General features: G+C 31.1%; 3 protein-coding genes across 3 annotated transcripts; 1 reads left to right on the top strand and 2 right to left on the bottom strand.

Annotated features, from left to right (window-relative positions):
- Positions 1–475: 475 nt before the first annotated feature.
- On the top strand, positions 476–2,627 carry LOC133335218 (post-GPI attachment to proteins factor 3-like). The gene is made up of 6 exons (XM_061543519.1): positions 476–620; positions 698–861; positions 923–1,075; positions 1,939–2,063; positions 2,137–2,273; positions 2,331–2,627. Exons 1-6 carry the CDS (start codon positions 479–481, stop codon positions 2,609–2,611), a joined length of 1,002 nt encoding a protein of 333 aa, XP_061399503.1. The 5' UTR covers positions 476–478; the 3' UTR covers positions 2,612–2,627.
- A 1,230-nt stretch (positions 2,628–3,857) lies between these two features.
- Positions 3,858–4,563, bottom strand: LOC133335219 (peptidyl-prolyl cis-trans isomerase H-like). The gene is made up of 3 exons (XM_061543520.1): positions 4,451–4,563; positions 4,212–4,388; positions 3,858–4,148 (listed from the first exon to the last, which is right to left on the bottom strand). The coding sequence occupies exons 1-3, from the start codon at positions 4,532–4,534 to the stop codon at positions 3,858–3,860; spliced, it is 552 nt and encodes a 183-aa protein (XP_061399504.1). The 5' UTR covers positions 4,535–4,563.
- A 3,990-nt stretch (positions 4,564–8,553) lies between these two features.
- Positions 8,554–17,409, bottom strand: LOC133335217 (aromatic-L-amino-acid decarboxylase). The gene is made up of 5 exons (XM_061543518.1): positions 17,262–17,409; positions 11,517–11,701; positions 9,738–10,660; positions 9,525–9,664; positions 8,554–8,941 (listed from the first exon to the last, which is right to left on the bottom strand). The coding sequence occupies exons 1-5, from the start codon at positions 17,389–17,391 to the stop codon at positions 8,577–8,579; spliced, it is 1,743 nt and encodes a 580-aa protein (XP_061399502.1). The 5' UTR covers positions 17,392–17,409; the 3' UTR covers positions 8,554–8,576.
- Between the last annotated feature and the right edge of the window lie 1,350 nt (positions 17,410–18,759).

Below are 18,759 nucleotides of genomic sequence, written 5' to 3'. Positions count from 1 at the left end.
TGCCAATTCGTACCTTTTGTGAACAAAAAGTACGCTTGTTACAAAATTAAAAAGAGCGCAACTCTAATTACTCTCAATTTACCAATGAAAGGGAGAAAACACTCAACACCAATCCCAATCACCAAAACCCCGCATAATCTTGGGTATCCCTAACATGATTTTTTTTGTGATTGTGCTTTATCAGTTATGTTTTGAGGCCCATTTCTACTTCGCAACGCAACTAGTTCCATTAGTTCCTTCGTGAACTGTTCAGTATATGAGTGTATGTGTTGTTAGTCTCTCTCCCACATCTTTCGTAAACTTTTCTTATACCACTTTGAGCTCTTCTTTATCGGCCATTTTGTTTTGTCCTCCCATTCGTCAGCAGGTGGAACGATTTTCGCAGCGCCGAGGAATATATAGAAAATATGTTTAATCAGTTAAAACTTTAGAAAAACTGCATTTACTAACAAAAGCATTAAAGTGAAATTAGTGCATAATGTTAACAATTAGATATAATTTATTTATTACCTGTTTTTTATTTAGTTTATATTTTACATTAGTTGTAAGCTCAAACGGCGATAGAACTTCATTTTTCAATAATTGTATACGCAACTGTGAGAGGCAAAACTGTTCGGCAGGTTGGTGCTCCATTGGGAATTTTATTTTTATTTTTTTATTTAATAATTAAAAAATATATGATTTTGTATTTTTTCAGATGGTCTGGAGATCCAGGAGCAGGCTGTTAAATACTATCAGCAGAGTTTATTTGATAAATTGCTGCAATGGACCTGCCTGGATGAGTGTCAGTATGGATGTATGTGGCGTACAGTGGAAGCATTCCAGGATCGTAATTGGCCAGTGCCACAATTTTATGGAAAGGTAAGTAGTGTTGCTCCCAATAAAAATAATTCAAAAATCATTTTTTATTTTTCCTTTTTAGTGGCCATTTGTCCGATTCCTGGGCCTGCAGGAACCTGCCTCGGTTCTCTTTTCATTTTTCAATTTAGTGGCACATTTTCGTTGGCTACGAAAATTTCGCCGTGAAGTCCGACCCGATAGTCCATGCTATAAAATATGGCATTTGTTTTCAGCGGTAAGAGAGAAGTTAAATAAAACTAACCGGTACAATTTGAAGGGAGTATTTCAGAGAAGAGTTGAAGCAGGGAAAAAAGACATTTTTACAGACTCGAGCTGGAAGGAGGAGTCTTTATAGACGAGGTGAAGGGAGTCTTTTATGGACGAGCTGAAGGGACGATTTTATAGACGAGCTGAAGGAGTCTTTATATACGAGCTTAGACAGTTATTATATAAGAGCTGAAGGGAGCCTTTGTAGTGGAGCTGAAGGGTGTCTTTATACACGATCTGAAGGGAGTTTTTATAGACGAACTGAGGGGTGTCTTTCATAGACGAGCTGAAGGGAGATTTTCATAGACGAGCTGAAGGGATTCTTTCATAGACGAACTGAAGGGAGTCTTTCATAGACGAGTTGAAGGAAGACTTTCAAAACGGAACTCAAGAACTCCTGCTGAATAAGGTAGTCCTTCATAGAAGAGATGAAGCAGGGAGTCTGTCATAGAAGAGTTGAGTGAAATAGGTCAATATATGTAGGCTTGTTATGTTTCATAGAATAGGCTTGTTCCATAGTTCTGTTATTTATTATAGGATGCCTCTAGATCTCCTATAGTCAATAGAAGTCCCCTAGGTCTTGCTTAGGCAGTGGAAGGCCTCAAGATCTCACATAGGCAATAAAATGCGCCTAGCCCTTTGTATAGAAAATATAAAACTTCTAGGCCTTCTTTAGTCAGCCAAAGTCCTCTAAGTCTTCCACGGGCAATAGAAGACCCCCTAGGTCAAAAAATATAATACATCTAGGTTCACAGAGGGGAAAATACTCGAGCATTATAATTTTTTAGTAATTTATTTTTAATTAGAAAATGTATGTTTATACTTTTATAGGTAGCCATCAATGCCTGGATATGGTCGATTGTTTTTCATGCACGGGACAATCCTCTTACGGAGTTGCTGGACTACTCATTTGCCTATTCCATGGTTCTAATGACACTATACTGTATGGTAATGAGGTGAGATACATTTTTTGTTTTTTTAATTTTAAATTTATAAATTAAAAAACAAATTGTTTTTCTATTTTTTCAGAATGCTGTACAAACATTCCTGGCTAATAAAGGCCTTTATCTCCTTGGCATTTTTATCCTATTATATAAATTATTTTGCCTATATAACAATGGGACGATTTAGTTATTCCTTGAATATGACAACAAATGTTGTGACAGGTAGGGTATTCAAATTTTATTCTTAAAATATAATATTAACAAAGTTTCTTTTTGTAGGCATCTTAAGCGCTATGGGCTGGTTCCTTTGGTCATTTCGGGTGCGTAAACAACGACCATATTACCGTAAAATCTTAGCCTTCTATTTACTCTTGGGCATGAGTATGAGTCTAGAGCTATTAGATTTCCCGCCCATATTGTGGATATTAGATGCCCATGCTTTATGGCATTTATCTACGGTATTCATAATGAATCCATTGTATAGTTTTGCCATTGATGATTGTAGACTTTTGCGTACGGAAAAGTACTATGAATTAGTTGGTTTTGATAAAGAGATTTGAATTGAATGAAAACAAATACTATAACAAATAGGAACAAACATACTCATACCAAAAAATAGCTTACAAAAACAGAGTAAATACTAGTCAATAATAAAGTGTTTTATTACTTCATTTTTTCGATTAAATCAATAATATTTATGTGTGTACCTGAGATTTGACAAGTCTTTGCTTTGCACAATCCTTTTAACATTCAGAGATGTTATATTGTTTTTTTAATATATTTGCCATAGGAGATTATTAGTGAATACATACTTTACAACTGATTCATGCATTCTGAACGCAAATTTTCTGCAGACCACAAACAAAAAAATAATAGCCAAAGAAAGACAAAATAGTTACTGCTGGCATGCCATGACGAAACACCAATAAAAGTAGTAACTAACATTTTTGTTTTAATAGCAACTTTTAGTTTTATTCTTTATTGTATGACTGTATATAATTTTGTTGTATTTTATATAAAGAATATATAATTATTATTTGATTTTGTTATAATTGAGTACCAAATATATAATTAAAGATTTTTTCTTATTTCATTTCAAATATTCAGTTTCCACTTATATAAAACTGAGATCCTGGGATGTAAAGCCCAGAGGTTTTTTTTAATAAAAGACCTAGAGGGTTTTTTAATAAAAGACCTAGGGGTCTTCTATTGTCTAAAGAAGACCCATAGGTATTATATCATCTCTAAAAAACCCAGAGCAAAGTACAATGTTTAGAAAACTTTGTGGTGTTCCATTGTCGTCTATGAAAGATTCCCTTCAGCTCGTCTATGAAAGACTCCCTTCAGCTCCTCTATGAAAGACTCCCTTCAGCTCGTCAATGAAAGACTCCTTTCAGCTCGTCAATGAAAGACTCCCTTCAGCTCGTCAATGAAAGACTCCCTTCAGCTCGCCTATGAAAGACTCCCTTCAACTCGTCCAAAGAAGACACCCTTCAACTCGTCTAAAGAAGACTCCTGTCAGCTCCTCCAAAGATAACTTCCTTCAGCTAGTCAACAAAAACTCCCTTCCGCTCGCCTATGAAAGACTCCCTTCCATTGGCCAACAAAGACTCCCTTAAATTCGTCTAGCAAATACTCCTTTAAGATTGTCTAGGAAAGACTTCCTGCCAAAAACTTATTGTAAAATTCCCCTTTATACCCCTAATTTTAAAACCACCCATTAATAGGCTTGTTTTCAATACAAAAATCAAACCTTTACAATTTATTTAAGTCATTAAAAAATCTATGTATATACAAAACTACCTTTTACATTTGTCCACATTGTGATATAATAACTGGCAACTTGGGTTTATTATTCGGCCCTGTTGCTACATTTTCAATTTTACGCATTATCAACAGGCCATCCAAGACACGTCCGAATACAACATGTTTGCCATCGAGGAAATTACATTTTGCACATGTAATGAAAAATTGACAACCATTTGTATCTTTGCCACTATTGGCCATTGATAGCAGGCCGGGACTATCATGTTTCAGCGTGAAATTTTCATCGGAAAATGTGTTGCCATAAATGCTCATAACGCCGGTGCCATCACCCTACAAGGAAAGAAATTATGGATTACTATTTTTTTTATAAATTTTATTAGTTTCATAACTTACATGCACAAAATCCCCACCCTGTATCATAAAATCTTTGATAACACGATGAAAACTGGCTCCCTTATAGCCCAGTGGCACACCATCCGGTTGATATTCACCCGTACAGAATTGTCGAAAATTCTCTGCGGTTTTGGGTACGGTATCGGCAAATAATTCAAATATCATGCGGCCAATTTCCTGCATAGAAAAAAATCTAATTATTATGGGGAATTTTGTGGGTATGGAAGCCAAATACCAACCGTTGTTCCCACCGAGACATCAAAGAAAACCACTGGGTTATTGGGATTTCTTAATTGTGATTGTATTTGATTCCAAGTTGGCATAGTGGTTTATTAAATTAATTTATTTGATACAAAATAATATTAATTATATTGTTTAATATATATTTTAATTATATTTTTTTGATTTAATACTTAAAATTGTAAATAAACGTATAAATGCAGCAAAAAAGCCGTGGCAGCCGGTAACAAGTGAGTTTTTGTTTACATTGCTTCTTCTTCCTCCTCGTCTTCTGCGTAGATATTCACCGTGAGATGACAGCCCCTCTCTCTCAAGTCGTATGACAACATCATAACTTTGCCAGTTCACTGTTTAATTATTTGCTTTGCTTTTATTTTCCCACTCATTTCAACAATTCGAAATACTACTTAATAAATAATAAATAATATTTAATATATGCTTATATTATTCAATTAAATTAAAATTAATTTACATTATTTTATGACATTCTAATAACGGCATCAATAGGTGTCGTCTACGCTCTCATTTAAATCATACGCTTTGTTCAGTGCTCTCAGGTGATCAGCTGTTCTTCACGTGCAATCAAAACAAAAACATTCATGTTTTGTTTATGTCTGTTACACAGAAGAGGCCGTATACTGTGATTTTTTGCAAGAAGTTTGTGTGTTTTTAAAGAAATCATTAATAAAATAATTAAAAAGTGGCAAGTGTTTTAATAATTTATTTTATTTATATATACCAATTATTGTAGTCGGCATATTCGTGGCTTTTTGACGTTGGTTGGGACTACTTGAAGACCGTCTTGTAAAACCTAAAAAAAGAACAAAATAAAATATGAAAATGTTAATTTTTATAAACAAAAATTATTCAAATACTATATAACGAAGTGGACCACAGTTAAGGATTAAAACGAAAAACAAGAAATCCATGCAAAGGGTCTTAAAATAAGGTAAATATTTAGACTCAGATGGTAGAGAAGTTGGGACATCTGCTACAGGAAATTTGAGGTATGCAATTTTGAACATCTTTTTTAGAAACATATTCAAGATGTAATTTAATTTCAGTTTTTCTTCGATATCATGTTCTAATCTACCAATTTTTATTGCAGTAATGCTAATATTTGTTTTCGAACAGGGCCCGGTTACGGATCATTTTGAAAAATTTACCGGTAAACTAGCATTTCCTCTACGGACAGATGATAAAATCAAATACGAGATACAATCACTATTAAAAAAGTACCAATTTTTGGCAGTGCTTGGTTTAGGGATTTATGCATAATCGAAAACTTAATTGATTCAAAACAGAATGAGACATTCAAGGGACACAACGAAACTTTGATACCGTTACAAACTGGACGCCTAGAAGCACTAGGATGGTAAATATTTCAAAGCGATCTGCAACCGGGCCTTATCTCTTTTATGCCAGTTTTGATGTAAAAGAACTCTACACTCTATATTGGAAACATTCTGAGCCAATTTACAAAAAGTCGAAACGGAATTTTCGGACTATGTTAATTAAAATAACATATTTTTTTAATACTTATTATTTTTTTTATTAATTAAAATTGAACCATTGCAAAAGCATCATCGATACCAAAAAGTCTTGAGTCAGTAGGCAATATGGTCTGAATTGAATTATCAAATCAGTGTCCACTGATGTTCATTTTTTGATTGAAACAATTAAAGATACCCAACAGATGTCGTCCGACCAACAGAATTGTTCATACCTTTATTAATTTGTTTTTGTATATTACATGGGTGCGATGACATACAACATCATACATATGATTAATACACAAATTTACACACTACTATATACACCACTTTATACATATAATAGTTAAATTTTAATCAATCAATTAATTGATATGATGGGGGCTTGTTTCGATTGACGTACATTTTTATAATATATACGATCGGTATTTCCGGAAAATATTGTAAAAACTGCGAAGTTGCAATTATCATTTTCTTTTTAAAATTAGTAAAAAAGTATTTTTTTTAAATAAAAAAATACATTTCCCACTAATAAATACGAAACGGCTGGAGATAGAATCTTGAAATTTTGCGTGAGGGTCATTCTTGGTCCAAAGGTGACAGATAAGGCTGGGTTTTAGGAAATTCGTACTAGAACGGTACGAAAAGTACTAAATGTGATACCATTTCTATTTGGCGAACCGATAGAGCTAGAACTCTTTAAATAAGGGTCACTGATGGAGTGTAGAATAGATATAGCAAAGATTTTTTTGGACATTCGAACTATAAGTATGCGAAAAGTACTAAAATCTACTAAATTTAACTTTTAAGTAAACCAATTAAGCTGGAAACCTTGAAATTTGGAAATAAGGTTACTGTTAGAGTGTAGGATTGGGGTATGGATGTAGTTTTGGAAATTCATACTTATGGGTACTAAATTGTACTAAATTTGGTACAATATGAATTTTGTGCAAACTGATAGAAATGGAATCCTGCAATTTGGAGTTACGATCTTTGTTAGTATGTAGTATTGAGCTATGTTTTGGAAATTCGTACTAAATGGTACCAAATTTGTATTTGGGTGAAACGATAGAGCTGGAATCTTTAAATGCTTATGTTAGAATCACTGTTGGAGTGTAGGGTTTGGCTTTGTAGAAAGTTTTGGAAATTCGTGCTAATGTGTACTAAATATGGTACAAATTAAATTTTTGGTGAACCAATACAACTGGAATCCTGAAATTTGGCCCTAGGGTTACTGTTGGGATGTAGGATTGGGCTACGTAGAATATTTTGGACATTTATACTAATGTGTACAAAATGGTACCAAATGTGGATTTGGGTGAACAGATAGAGTTGGAATCTTAAAATTTGGTGTTAGGATCAAATAAGGATTTGAGTGAATCGATAGAGCTAGAATCTTGAAATTTGAAGTTAGGATCACTGTTGGGATGCAGAATTCAGATATGTATAAAGTTTTGGAAATTCGTACTAATGTGTACTAAATGACACTAAATTTGGTATAGTATGGACTAAAAGCTAACCGATAGAGCTGTAATCCTGAAATTGAGTATTACGATTTCCATTGGATTGCATGATTTCCATTGGAAGTTATGACAGTTTATATTAATGTTTACTAACTGGTACTTAATTTGGATTTGGGTGAAGCTATATTTGAAATTTTGTATAGAGCTAAATTTCTTTTGCGTGTTGGGTTGAGATTTGGAGGGTTTTGGAAAAAAATACTATAAGAGAACATAGGTACTAAATGTTCCAAAAGTGTTAATAATATTTGTATTGGATTTTAAATACTTCCCATATTCGCTAACGAAGTAGCGGGTACATGCTAGTTATTAACATAAAATTGTTTATTATCTAAAAACAACATTGGATTGTTTTCGATTTTTATGCCCCGACGATCCGGTATTTAATTTTCCAAGTCTTTTTCATTTTTTCTTCTTGTAAATTAATTAAAACGCACTTCTTCTTTTTTTGTTTTTATTGATAGTACAAGTCGTCATCATTATGACAGTTCAATATTTACATTGACCTTGTTTTGTACTACAACTGTGTGTGTGGATGATTGGTCGGTTGGTTGGTACATTTATACAAATTATATAAAAAATGCACAAAAATAAAATTAGAATTTTTACACTAAAATACATACATACATTAATTGAAAACAATTTATATATTATTACAAAAAAAATAAATAAATAATAAAAAAATCAAGAGAGAAAAGGATAAATACTTCGAACTTCAAATCAGCTTTTAGGGAAGATTTCAACTTATATTCAACTGTTACATTTTAAATCTTCAGTTGACATTCAAACATATTTTTTTTTTTTGAAAATTTCCCATTTGAAGTTAAAAATCATTTCGAAACTATGACTACATAAAATAGGGCTCCTTAAAAAATTATAAAAACTATATATGAGCGAGGACATTTAACGTCGAAATACAACTATAATATTATTGTTGTAATTACAAAAAATAAATAAATACAAATATTACATACAATTACATTTACATATAATACTATTTGATGGTGGTGTGGAGTGGTGGGGGATCGAACATGGAATTACAAATAATACAATAATGCTAATAGGACCGAACAAAAAAAAATTTCAAATTCTTGAAAATCTTCTCTTTTTTTCTAATTGCTTGCCTCATCCGTATCGACATCTTGAATATCTTTCAGTTTATTTTGTTGATTCTCCGCCGTGGCCTTCAGGAAACTTTGCATCATCGCATTGTTATCGACCACCAAAATCGGTGTACAACCATCCTTGAGATGTTCACTCTGTGATTCGTAAATTTCACGCGATATACTGCGGGTAAAGGAGAATCGCAACGACTTGGTGCGGGTAAGCTTCTTTTTGATTGGTGGTTTGCCGGTGGGGGGTTGTGGCTCTGACAGCATCTTTTCTTTTTCCGGTGTTGGGGGCAGTGAGGCGATTTCCATGGTGGCATCGCGCAATATGTCTTCGGCAAAGGCTTTTATCTCCGTCCAGGCGTCAACTGGAATGGGGGAAGGAAAAGGAAAATTTTGATTAGAATTGGTTTTTTAATTCATTCGCATATCCAACAAGTTGAAATATTTAAAAATATTTGAATTTAGTCAAATTTTAAAATTGTTTTTGAACACTAAAATATTTTCAATATTTTTCGAATATGAACATATTGGAAAATTTAGAATGTTTAAATATTCGAATTTTTCGAATATACACAAAATTCGAATTTTTTGAATATACACAATATTCGAAATTTTCGAATATACACAATATTCCAATTTTTCGAAAATAAACAAAATTCGACTTTTTCGAATATACACAATACTCTATTTTTTCGAATATTAAATAATATTCGAAAAGTTCGAATACTAAACTATACTCGAAAAGTTCGAAAATTAAAAATATTCGAATTTTATGGAATATTAAAAAATATTCTAATTTTCTAAATATTGAAATTAATTCAAAATTTTCGAATATTAAAAAAATATTAGAATTTTTCAAATTCAAAAATATTCAAAAATTTTAAATTTGCATAAATTTGATAACATCGATTTTCAGTTTCTATTTCTAAATCCGAATTTCAAACTTACCTATATCCTTTTCTGTCGCATGTTCATAGGTTACACAAAACCGAATAACATATTTGCCATTAACCATCGAAGGGATCATGTGCATCTTGCCCGAGTGATTTATTTGGGCCAACAACTCCTGGTTATAGGTATCGGCAGCTCTGAAACCCAAAAAAAAAAAACAATTTTTTTACTTTTCCATTCTATCCTATCTCCGACTACCTCTCAACTTACCTCATTCGGAAACAGACCAAACCCAAATAGACATCATTTCGAACTTCGAAACGATCATCTTTGCGAACCAACATTTCAAATTTCTTTGCCAGGGCCATGTGATTGCGAATATACGCCTGAAGACCGGTCAGACCATACGAACGGAAAACAAACCACAATTTGAGGGCACGAAAACGTCTCGACAACGGGATGCCATAATGGCGATAGTCAATGGCCTTCTCGTGTTCATGTTGCAGGTACAGGGGATTTACATTCAGGGCTGTCTTTAAGCTCATTACATCCTTGACCCACATGGCGGACGCATCGAAATTTGTTAGCAACAATTTATTGGGATTTGTATTGAATGAATCGGCATATTCCAAACCCTCAGCAAAGCGACGCATCTCGGGTAGCATAAATGAATTTCCCGCATAGGCACCATCCACATGGAACCATATGCTCGGCACTTCCTTACAAACTTTACCAATTTCGACGAGGTTATCAAAGGCACAGGCGCCCGTCGTTCCCACTGTTGCCACCACAAAGAATGGTGTTAGACCGGCGTTGGCATCATTTTGTATAGCTTGCCTCAGTAAATCGACGCGCATGCGTCCTCTTTCGTCAGCCTCAATTATACGCAGTTTGACCAGGGCCATTTTGGCCGCCTTCTCCACCGAGGAATGGGCCTCTTTACTGGCATAGGCAATCAGCTGTGGCAGGAAGACACTTTCGTGTATCTCTGATGTAAGGCCACGCAACTTATTGATCGCCCTGGAACGGGCTGTTATCATACACACGAGGGTGCATTCGGATGCTGAGCCTTGGAGGGCGCCACCACCACGACTGCCAGGTACATCTGTAATAAATGCTTTCGGTAAACCCAATGCCTTGGCGTACCAATCTAAAACGATTGTTTCCAATTCTGTTGAGGCGGGACAGGAGGCCTGCAAGGGAGGAGGGGAGGGGGTTAAAAATAATTGAAACTATGTAATATATAGTAAGATATTCGAATTTTTCGTATATAAAATTATTCGATGTTTCGAATATAAAAATGGTTTGAATTTTTCGAATATACAACATATTATTAACATTTGAATTTTCGTTTATTATTATTCCAATTCTATATTCAAAATTGTCAAATATTAAAATATTCGAATTTTATATAAATTTTTAAATTTTTCGAATATAGTGGAAATTTTGAATAACACACATAGATTTTCAAATATTTCAATTGTTTTAAATTTGATTTTTTTCGAAAAAAAAATCGTATATTTTTATATATATATATTTATTTAAAAATAATTTAATATATTATATTCGAATATAAAAAATATTCGAACATTTTATATTCGAAAATGCTTGTATATTTTATATTTAATTTTCTATTTATATAAAAATCGGATTTTTCGAATAATTTATATTAGAATTTTTCTAATATTTTATATTTGAATTTATTTAATATTTTATATTCAAAATTTTTTTAATATCAAAAATATTTAAATGTTATTTTCATAACATTTTATTTTCTAAATTTTTTTGAATATATATTGGAAAATGCTCGAATAATTTGTATTCAAAAATTTTCCAATAATTTATATTCGAAAATATTCGAATTTTTTCGAATATCATATATTCGAATTTTTCCAATATTTTTATTTCGATAAATTTTGATTATTTCGAATATAAAATATTGGAATATTTTTTTATTCGAAAAATTTCCGAAATTTTATATTCGAAAATTTTCAAATATTTTTTTTTTTTGACTCCATTATTTATTTTTTTTTTTTTCAATTTACTCACCCATGAAAATCCAATCGAGCCAATGGCACTGCTCAGCATATCACCCAATATGGATGGAAATGAATTTCCCGACGGGAAATAGGCAAAGAATTTCGGATGGTTCCAATGGACAACACCGGGCATCACCTTCTTTTCGAAATCATCCAAAACCGTTTCGAATTTTTCTGGCTTGAGGGGGGCTTTGTCTGCAAAAGAAGAGAGCAAAAAAATAATCAGTCATCAAATCAATTCGAAATTAATGACCCTGGGCAAAGAAGAAGTAGATAATTCACAATATTTACACCTACAACAAAAAGGGGATGAAAAAGAAAAACAACAACAACAAACAATTAACACATAAACGATTAGTGATGCTGATGCTGATGCCGACACCCACAATTCGGCGTGTGTGGGTCCATTGTTTATTCTGCCGGGTTAATATCAATCGGCAAACCGCAAACCGTTTCAGAATCCTACATACAAACGTATGTATGTGTACGTGTACTAACATACATACATATTTATTTATGTTTAATAGTCATCGCAACAATTATAAACAATTTTCACTTTGTTTCTCTATTTTTTATTTTTTTGCAAAGAGTGTACGTCTGTGTTTAGTGGGAGGATGGGAACTGATAAAAGGTGTTGGCCACATTTAATCGATTGGCAAGGCAAGGTGGTGATGTTAATGAAAAAAAAACAGTCTTGACTACATAAAGAAAATTTGAAAGAATTGCCACAAATGAACTGACACTGCTTCGATTGCGGCTAGGTTCGTTAGTTCTAGGTTCGAATGTATGTTCGCCACTTAAATGTTTATAAATAATTGTATTTATTTTAAACAAAATACGAAGAAGAAGAAAAACAAAAATAAAAACAAAATCATCATCCTCATCATCAACTAGGAATGCCCTGATCTGCCCCGCTGGCACAGGTGTTTTATGATTTCGATGTTTTTTTATTCACTTTTTTTCGATAGTGAATAATTTTGTAGTTGTTCTGACCACTTGTATTGGGTTCGAAAAAAAGAAAAAAAAAACGAAATTGAAAGTTTCCACAAAATGTTGTTGTTGTTTTGAAATGTTTACATCAAAGTTTGACACATTGTTTAGAAATGTTGAAGTTCAGAGTGTCAATAACATTTAGCCATGGGCCGGCCATCATGCCAAAACAATGGCAACAAGAAATTAATAGTTTTGAAAAAATAAAAGAATTTATTCAAAAAAAAAAAAAATGTTATCAAGGTCGTATTGGAATGGAAAAATGGATATCCGAGCATTGATTATCGAATATATAAAATATACTTAGGTATATTTAAAAATGTATTTTTAAAGGGAGAAACAAATCTTGGTTTTTTTTTTCAAAAACTATTTATTCAAGGACTTTTTGAGGAGAGGTTTTTTCAAAGAATATTTTTTCAATGACCTGAGTCTTCCTGGGCTGGATTTTCTGAAAAATATTTTTTTTTCAAGGAGCATCCGAGGTTTGCTGGTTTTTAAGGACATTTTTTACAAGGAATTTCCAAGATTTTCTAGTGAATTTTCAAAAGAAGATTTTTTTAAGAACTATCTGAGGCTAGGATTTTGTAAAGAATATTTTTTCAACAAAATCAAAACGTTAAAAACCACGCCTATTTTTTAATCCTTGAAAAAGTATTAATAATACCAATTATGCCTATCCTTAAAAACTTTTATTTGAAAAGCCCACTCATCAGATAGTCCTGGAAAAGAATTCCTTAAAAAAATAAAAATTATTTTTAAATATCCGGGAATATCAAAGTCTTTGAAAAAAATATATTTTTTTAAGAACCTGCATTATGTTGGTCCTTAAAAAATATATTTTTTAACTCACTCACGACTAACGAAATCCTTGAAGAAAAATATATATTTTTTAAATCCCACGACTATTAAAATCCTTGAAAAGGTATTTTTTTTAATCTACGCCTATACATATGTCTTGAAAATATATAAGTTTTTTTTTTTAATTCCACGACTATTGAAATTAGTGATTGATTTTTTTTTTAATAAAAAATATTAAAAAATTTGTTCAAAAGGGTCTTTGAAACCCTATTTTTTTAAATATTAACAAAAAATAGTTTGAAAGGGACTGCACAAAGCTATAATACCCTGACAACATAGTTGTGTAGCTTTGTGCAGCTCCAAGAGTTTGTAACGCCTCGAAATATTGGTCCTAGACCCACCATTAAGTATACCGATCGTCATATCTCGACTAGCTGAGTCGATCTAGATATGTGTGTCCGTCCGTCTGTTCATTATAATTTGTAAACACGATACAGGCCACAGTTATAGAAATTTTGCATGCAGGATGGTTTCTGGCCAATGAAGACCCCTATTGTGGCCTCAATTATGGCCCAAACATAGCGAATTTTTACATGGAAAAGGGGATCCGGCCAAAGAATAAGTATGCCTGTTTTGATAAAAATCGGTCAATATTTAACGGGTCAAATGGACCCTGACTTTTGTGTGGAAAATTACAAAATCTTTTTTCTATGGCGTATATATATATATATATATATATACCCCTGAAGGACATAGACCCGTGAAATTGATAATATATCCAAGAGGAGTGGTTAATCTTTCAATTGATACCAATTATATTGTCGTATGTACTCGAATGTGGGAGTTAGACTTAAGGGGACCCCCCCCATTCTCGGGGTCAAAATTTTTGTTGACATAATTCGAATCTACACTGATTAAGGAATGTCTCTACAAAATTTCAAGTGAAAATCTCAAGAACTCTTGAAGATATATCTGATTTATTGTGTCCGCATCAAGTGACGGCTGAAGAGCTTCTCAAACTTTAAACGCGTTTTTCTCTAAACATTTTTTTGCGAATGGCGGGCACGATAACTAAAAACTAATAATCCAATCGGTTCCAAATTTTGCAACGTTTCTCTGGGAGTGTATAGCTCTCGTATGAACTAGGATAAAGCCAATCGGTGAAGATCTTCCTTATTTTTTAGCTTGGTTTTTGGTCAAAAATAAAAATATTTTTTCAAAGGTCCACCATTTTGTTAATTTTAGAGCGAAGTCAATAATCCTAGTTCATACGAGAGCCAGACATGTACTCTTTCTAACACCGTTGGAATTTTCGGATTCCGATGTTCCAGTGAGGAGTTATCATGCCCGCCATCAAAAATAAGGACTTTTCTTTAATTACAAAAAACAACAACAAAACAATAACAAAATTTTGTTGTAAATTATTTTTCTTCTCTTTTAAATCTTCAATTGTATATGTGTAAAGTTACAAACCTTAACAAGCATTGGTATTGATTTACCAGCCCATTGAAAATCTTGAAAAAATAAAATCGAGAATGGGGGGGGTTCCCTTAAATATTTTTAGGTGCTTACGTATTCATATATTATTTAGTAACCCATTACCACACTAGATGGCGGAAATTTATTTTTGAAATTTTACGCGAAATATTGCCCAAGCTCAAAATATAGAACAACAGAACCTTAAAAAAATTTTTTCTTAAAAATCCACGCCTATTGAAGTCATAGGTAACAATTTTTCAGCTTTAATAATTTGTATATGAAATAATTCTTAGCTATAAGTTTCATATTTTAATTATTTTTTATGAAGGACTATCAGGACTATAATATCGAATTTTTGAAATAATTTAATTTAATAAAAATAATAATAAAGGCCTATTACAGCTATAAACTTGCTTTCTTTTTATTATTTTTTTTTAAATAATTTTTATAAAGGATTATTTGGCCTGTAGCCCGGATTTTTATAATAATTTTTTAAAGACTATCAGAGGTAGAATTATAGATTTTTTAGGCATGCTAGGCTTATTGAATTTTTAAAGAAAATTAAAAAATTAATTATTTGGGCTATAAATCTAAATAAGTTTTTTTTCTATTATATATTACGGTATCCAAAATTATTCCACAAAAAATTATTTATTCCTTTTTTTGATAATTCTTTAGTCGTCATTATAGGCGATTTCTTCAAAATTGTATCATCATCTTCAAACGATAAATTCTGAAAACACCTCGTAGCTTGTTCTGTATTAATAATACTAATCAGTATTTATTTATTTTTTTTCTTGCAATTAATTTAATTTATTACTTTACGGGAAAATTTTGCCAGGCGTTTTGTTTGCCGACAAATGAAAATTCATGGAAAATTTTGTTTTTTTTTTTTTTTTTGCTCTGAGGTAAATGGGGAAACCATAAATTTTCCGATAAAATTTAATGTTTAGTTTATTAGCTCAACGGTTAGGCATTTTTCCAGCAACTAAGTTTTTTTTCCAAGTTAGTAAACAATTTTTGAAATTTTATATTGAATTAAGAGTTTAGGAAAAAATATGGTGGAAATAGGATTTTATTTTTCATATTGCTGAATATGTGACATATAATGTGTTAAAAAAATAATAATATCGGTATAAAATATTATTTTTTTTATTGTTAACAATTTATATATGATTTTGTTTCAGTGTTAAATTCAGTTTTTTTAAATAAAATGTATTTTTTTTATAAAAAATCATTTTTTTATACCAAATAATTTGAATTTCCAATTCTTTGCAACAATTTAAAATGATTTAAAAACTATTTTCATTTGTTGTTTAAATTTCCCGCATATTTAGTAACAACAACAATAAAAAGGTGCAAATTATTTGTTAAAGGAAAATAAAAAACATATTTTAGCATCTGCAGTAAAATGCGCAAATTTTCACACTTAATAAAATCAAAAGTAATTAATTATCAAGTCATCAGCAAAATTGGCTATTAATTATTTTCCAAAAAGTTTATAAAAATCTATTCAAAAAATTAAGGAAAAAACAAGCAATTAACAAAAATAGCGAAAATATTTCATTTCCATAAAATTGCGAAATTGTTAATTTTCAAATATTTTTTGCCGATATGAGTTTTCAATTTGTTACTAAATTTATGCGTTCAAATATTGAATATCTATTTTACATAAATAAACAAAAATTTTGAAAACAATAGGCGGTATATATGTCAATCAGTAGTGTGTCTGTTTGTCGGTATTATTTATATTGTCTGACACATTGAGTACAATATTTTTTAGTGAGATATTAAATATTATTTATTTATATTTGAGTTATGCGATATTCAAAAATAATTTTGTTTTTGAGATAAATTGAGAGAATTGATAAACATTTCATAATCGTTGTGGGGGTGGTGGTGGTGGTATTCCGACGGACAGGTGTCAACCATGAAAAAGTTAATAAACAAAAAAAATTCCAAAAAGAGAATATTAAAAAAAAATAATAATAATCTTTTACAAAAAATTAATAATCTTTTTCAATATTTTCAAAAAATATTTTTGTTAATTGTTTTTTTTTTTAATATTTTTGTCAATATGTATTGATAATTTCTTTTTAAATTGAATCTTCTTCTCGATATTTTTAATTTCATAAAAAATGTTTTAAATATCTTTTTTCCAAAAATATTTTTTCATTACAATTTTTTTCAATTAAAAACTATTTTCATACTTAAAAATAAATAATTTTTTCAGTATTTTCAATTTAAAAATATTTTCATTTTCATAAAAATATATATTTTTTCAATATTTTCAATTTAATTTTTTTGCATTTTCCACATCAAACGTCAAAGTTAGTTCATTCTTAAAAAATATGTATTTTTTCAATATTTTCAATTTAAAATTTTTTGCATTTTCAACATATTTTTCATTTTTTTAGTTTTTTTTAACTTTATCTTCTTTATATTTTTAATAAGTTTTTTGTTTGATTTATTATTTTTTTTTGCCTACCTGGTATCAACTGTTTCAAATAACCCGGATCCAATGTGGGCGCCACATCACGCTGACCAATATTTTCGGCATAATTGCAAATATAATCGATCATGTCTTTGCCATGTTTTCTAAAATCTTCCACATTCATTTTTTATTTTTTCGATTTATTTTACAATTCCTTTTTAAAACACTTTCGATTTTTTTCAAATATGAAATTTATATATTTTGTTTTTAAATATTTTTATTGCTATTTTTATTTTTAATACACAATAAAAATTATGTTTTATCACTTAAAATATATTTTATTTTACAATTAATCTCTTTAGGTTTAGATTTTTTATTTTAATTTTATTTCTATTTTTTTCAAATTCACTTTTTCCCTTTTTTTTCCTTCTTTGAAACGCGACGCGTCTAGTATTGGCGACTATCGGTTTTTGAGTGATCATTGGCTATTGAATTTGCTAAGGTTTTATATTCGAATCTTTGCAAACAAAAAAGAGAACACAATAAACATTCTCTCCCACTCTTTTATTGATGCAGAGGTGATCTCTGTGTGTATCGCTCTCTTTCTCTCTCTAAAATATACAAAACATAAATCACAATTTGTCTTACCTGTCGAAATGCAAAACTAAGAAGAAAAGCAACAAAACAAGAGATTTTCAATATTCTCAGGTTTTGATTTCGAATCGCAAAACGTAGGCAAGGTATGTACTCTTTCTTTTTTTTTTTGCCAAATTATTATTTTTAAGTAAAAACCCAATTAACACCAATTTAATGAAGTTACAAAGCTGTGAAATAACAATCGAATAATGTTCGTAAATCCCCTCCAAATGAAAAAATTGAAGTTTTGTTGTTGTTGCTAACACATCCGACACATCCACATCCGAGTTCATACGACGGTATAATTGATATCAATTTAAAGACCAACCATTCCTCTTGGATATACTATCAACTTGGGGGGTCTATGTCCTTCAGGAGTAAATACATACGTTATAGAAACACACAAAAGTCAGGGTCCATTTGACCCACTAAATATTGACCGATCTGTAAAATGTAAAAATTCCCGACCAGAAAAACCGACAAAAATTATGTATTTGGTCCATTTCATCCCCTAAATATTAACCGATCTTTACCAAAAAAAAAATAGGGGTCATGGGCCAGAACCCATCCTACATGCGAAATTTCGTGAAGATTGGTCCATAACTGTGCCCTGTACCGTGTTTACAAATTATAATGGACAGACGGATGGACGAAACAAATGAAATAAACTGAGTTTGTTTGTTTGAAGATTCTAACGAGTATTATTAACTCGATTAACAGCAAAAAGGAACTTAACATATTTAAAAACGTTAATTTTTAAATCGTATCCGAGGTTGCGTATAAGTATTGTCACAACGTATACGTCACCAATACAAAGATTCCCATAGATTCCCGGATCTACTAAAAATATTTTAGTAGATCAACAAACGGGTATTTTGGTATGTGTCGAATAGGTGGTATGTGTCGATGTGTTTTT

This window comes from Musca vetustissima, unplaced genomic scaffold, assembly GCF_032173495.1.
Source record: "Musca vetustissima isolate MV318-11 ecotype Yass unplaced genomic scaffold, APGP_CSIRO_Mvet_v1 utg9227, whole genome shotgun sequence".
NCBI classification, from domain to species: Eukaryota; Metazoa; Arthropoda; class Insecta; order Diptera; family Muscidae; genus Musca; species Musca vetustissima.
This window is presented reverse-complemented; position numbering and strand designations above follow the sequence as displayed.

Coding starts and splice junctions, on each gene's coding strand:
- LOC133335217 (XM_061543518.1), bottom strand. CDS start 17,391: ATGAATGTGGAAGATTTTAGAAAACATGGCAAAGACATGATCGATTAT. Junction 11,702..17,261: donor TTTGAAACAGTTGATACCAG/GTAGGCAAAAAA, acceptor CTTCTTTTGCAG/ACAAAGCCCCCCTCAAGCCA. Junction 9,665..9,737: donor TTGGTCTGTTTCCGAATGAG/GTAAGTTGAGAG, acceptor TTTGGGTTTCAG/AGCTGCCGATACCTATAACC.
- LOC133335219 (XM_061543520.1), bottom strand. CDS start 4,534: ATGCCAACTTGGAATCAAATACAATCACAATTAAGAAATCCCAATAAC. Junction 4,389..4,450: donor ATGTCTCGGTGGGAACAACG/GTTGGTATTTGG, acceptor TTTTCTATGCAG/GAAATTGGCCGCATGATATT. Junction 4,149..4,211: donor AGGGTGGGGATTTTGTGCAT/GTAAGTTATGAA, acceptor CTTTCCTTGTAG/GGTGATGGCACCGGCGTTAT.
- LOC133335218 (XM_061543519.1), top strand. CDS start 479: ATGTTAACAATTAGATATAATTTATTTATTACCTGTTTTTTATTTAGT. Junction 621..697: donor GAGGCAAAACTGTTCGGCAG/GTTGGTGCTCCA, acceptor GTATTTTTTCAG/ATGGTCTGGAGATCCAGGAG. Junction 862..922: donor TGCCACAATTTTATGGAAAG/GTAAGTAGTGTT, acceptor TTTCCTTTTTAG/TGGCCATTTGTCCGATTCCT.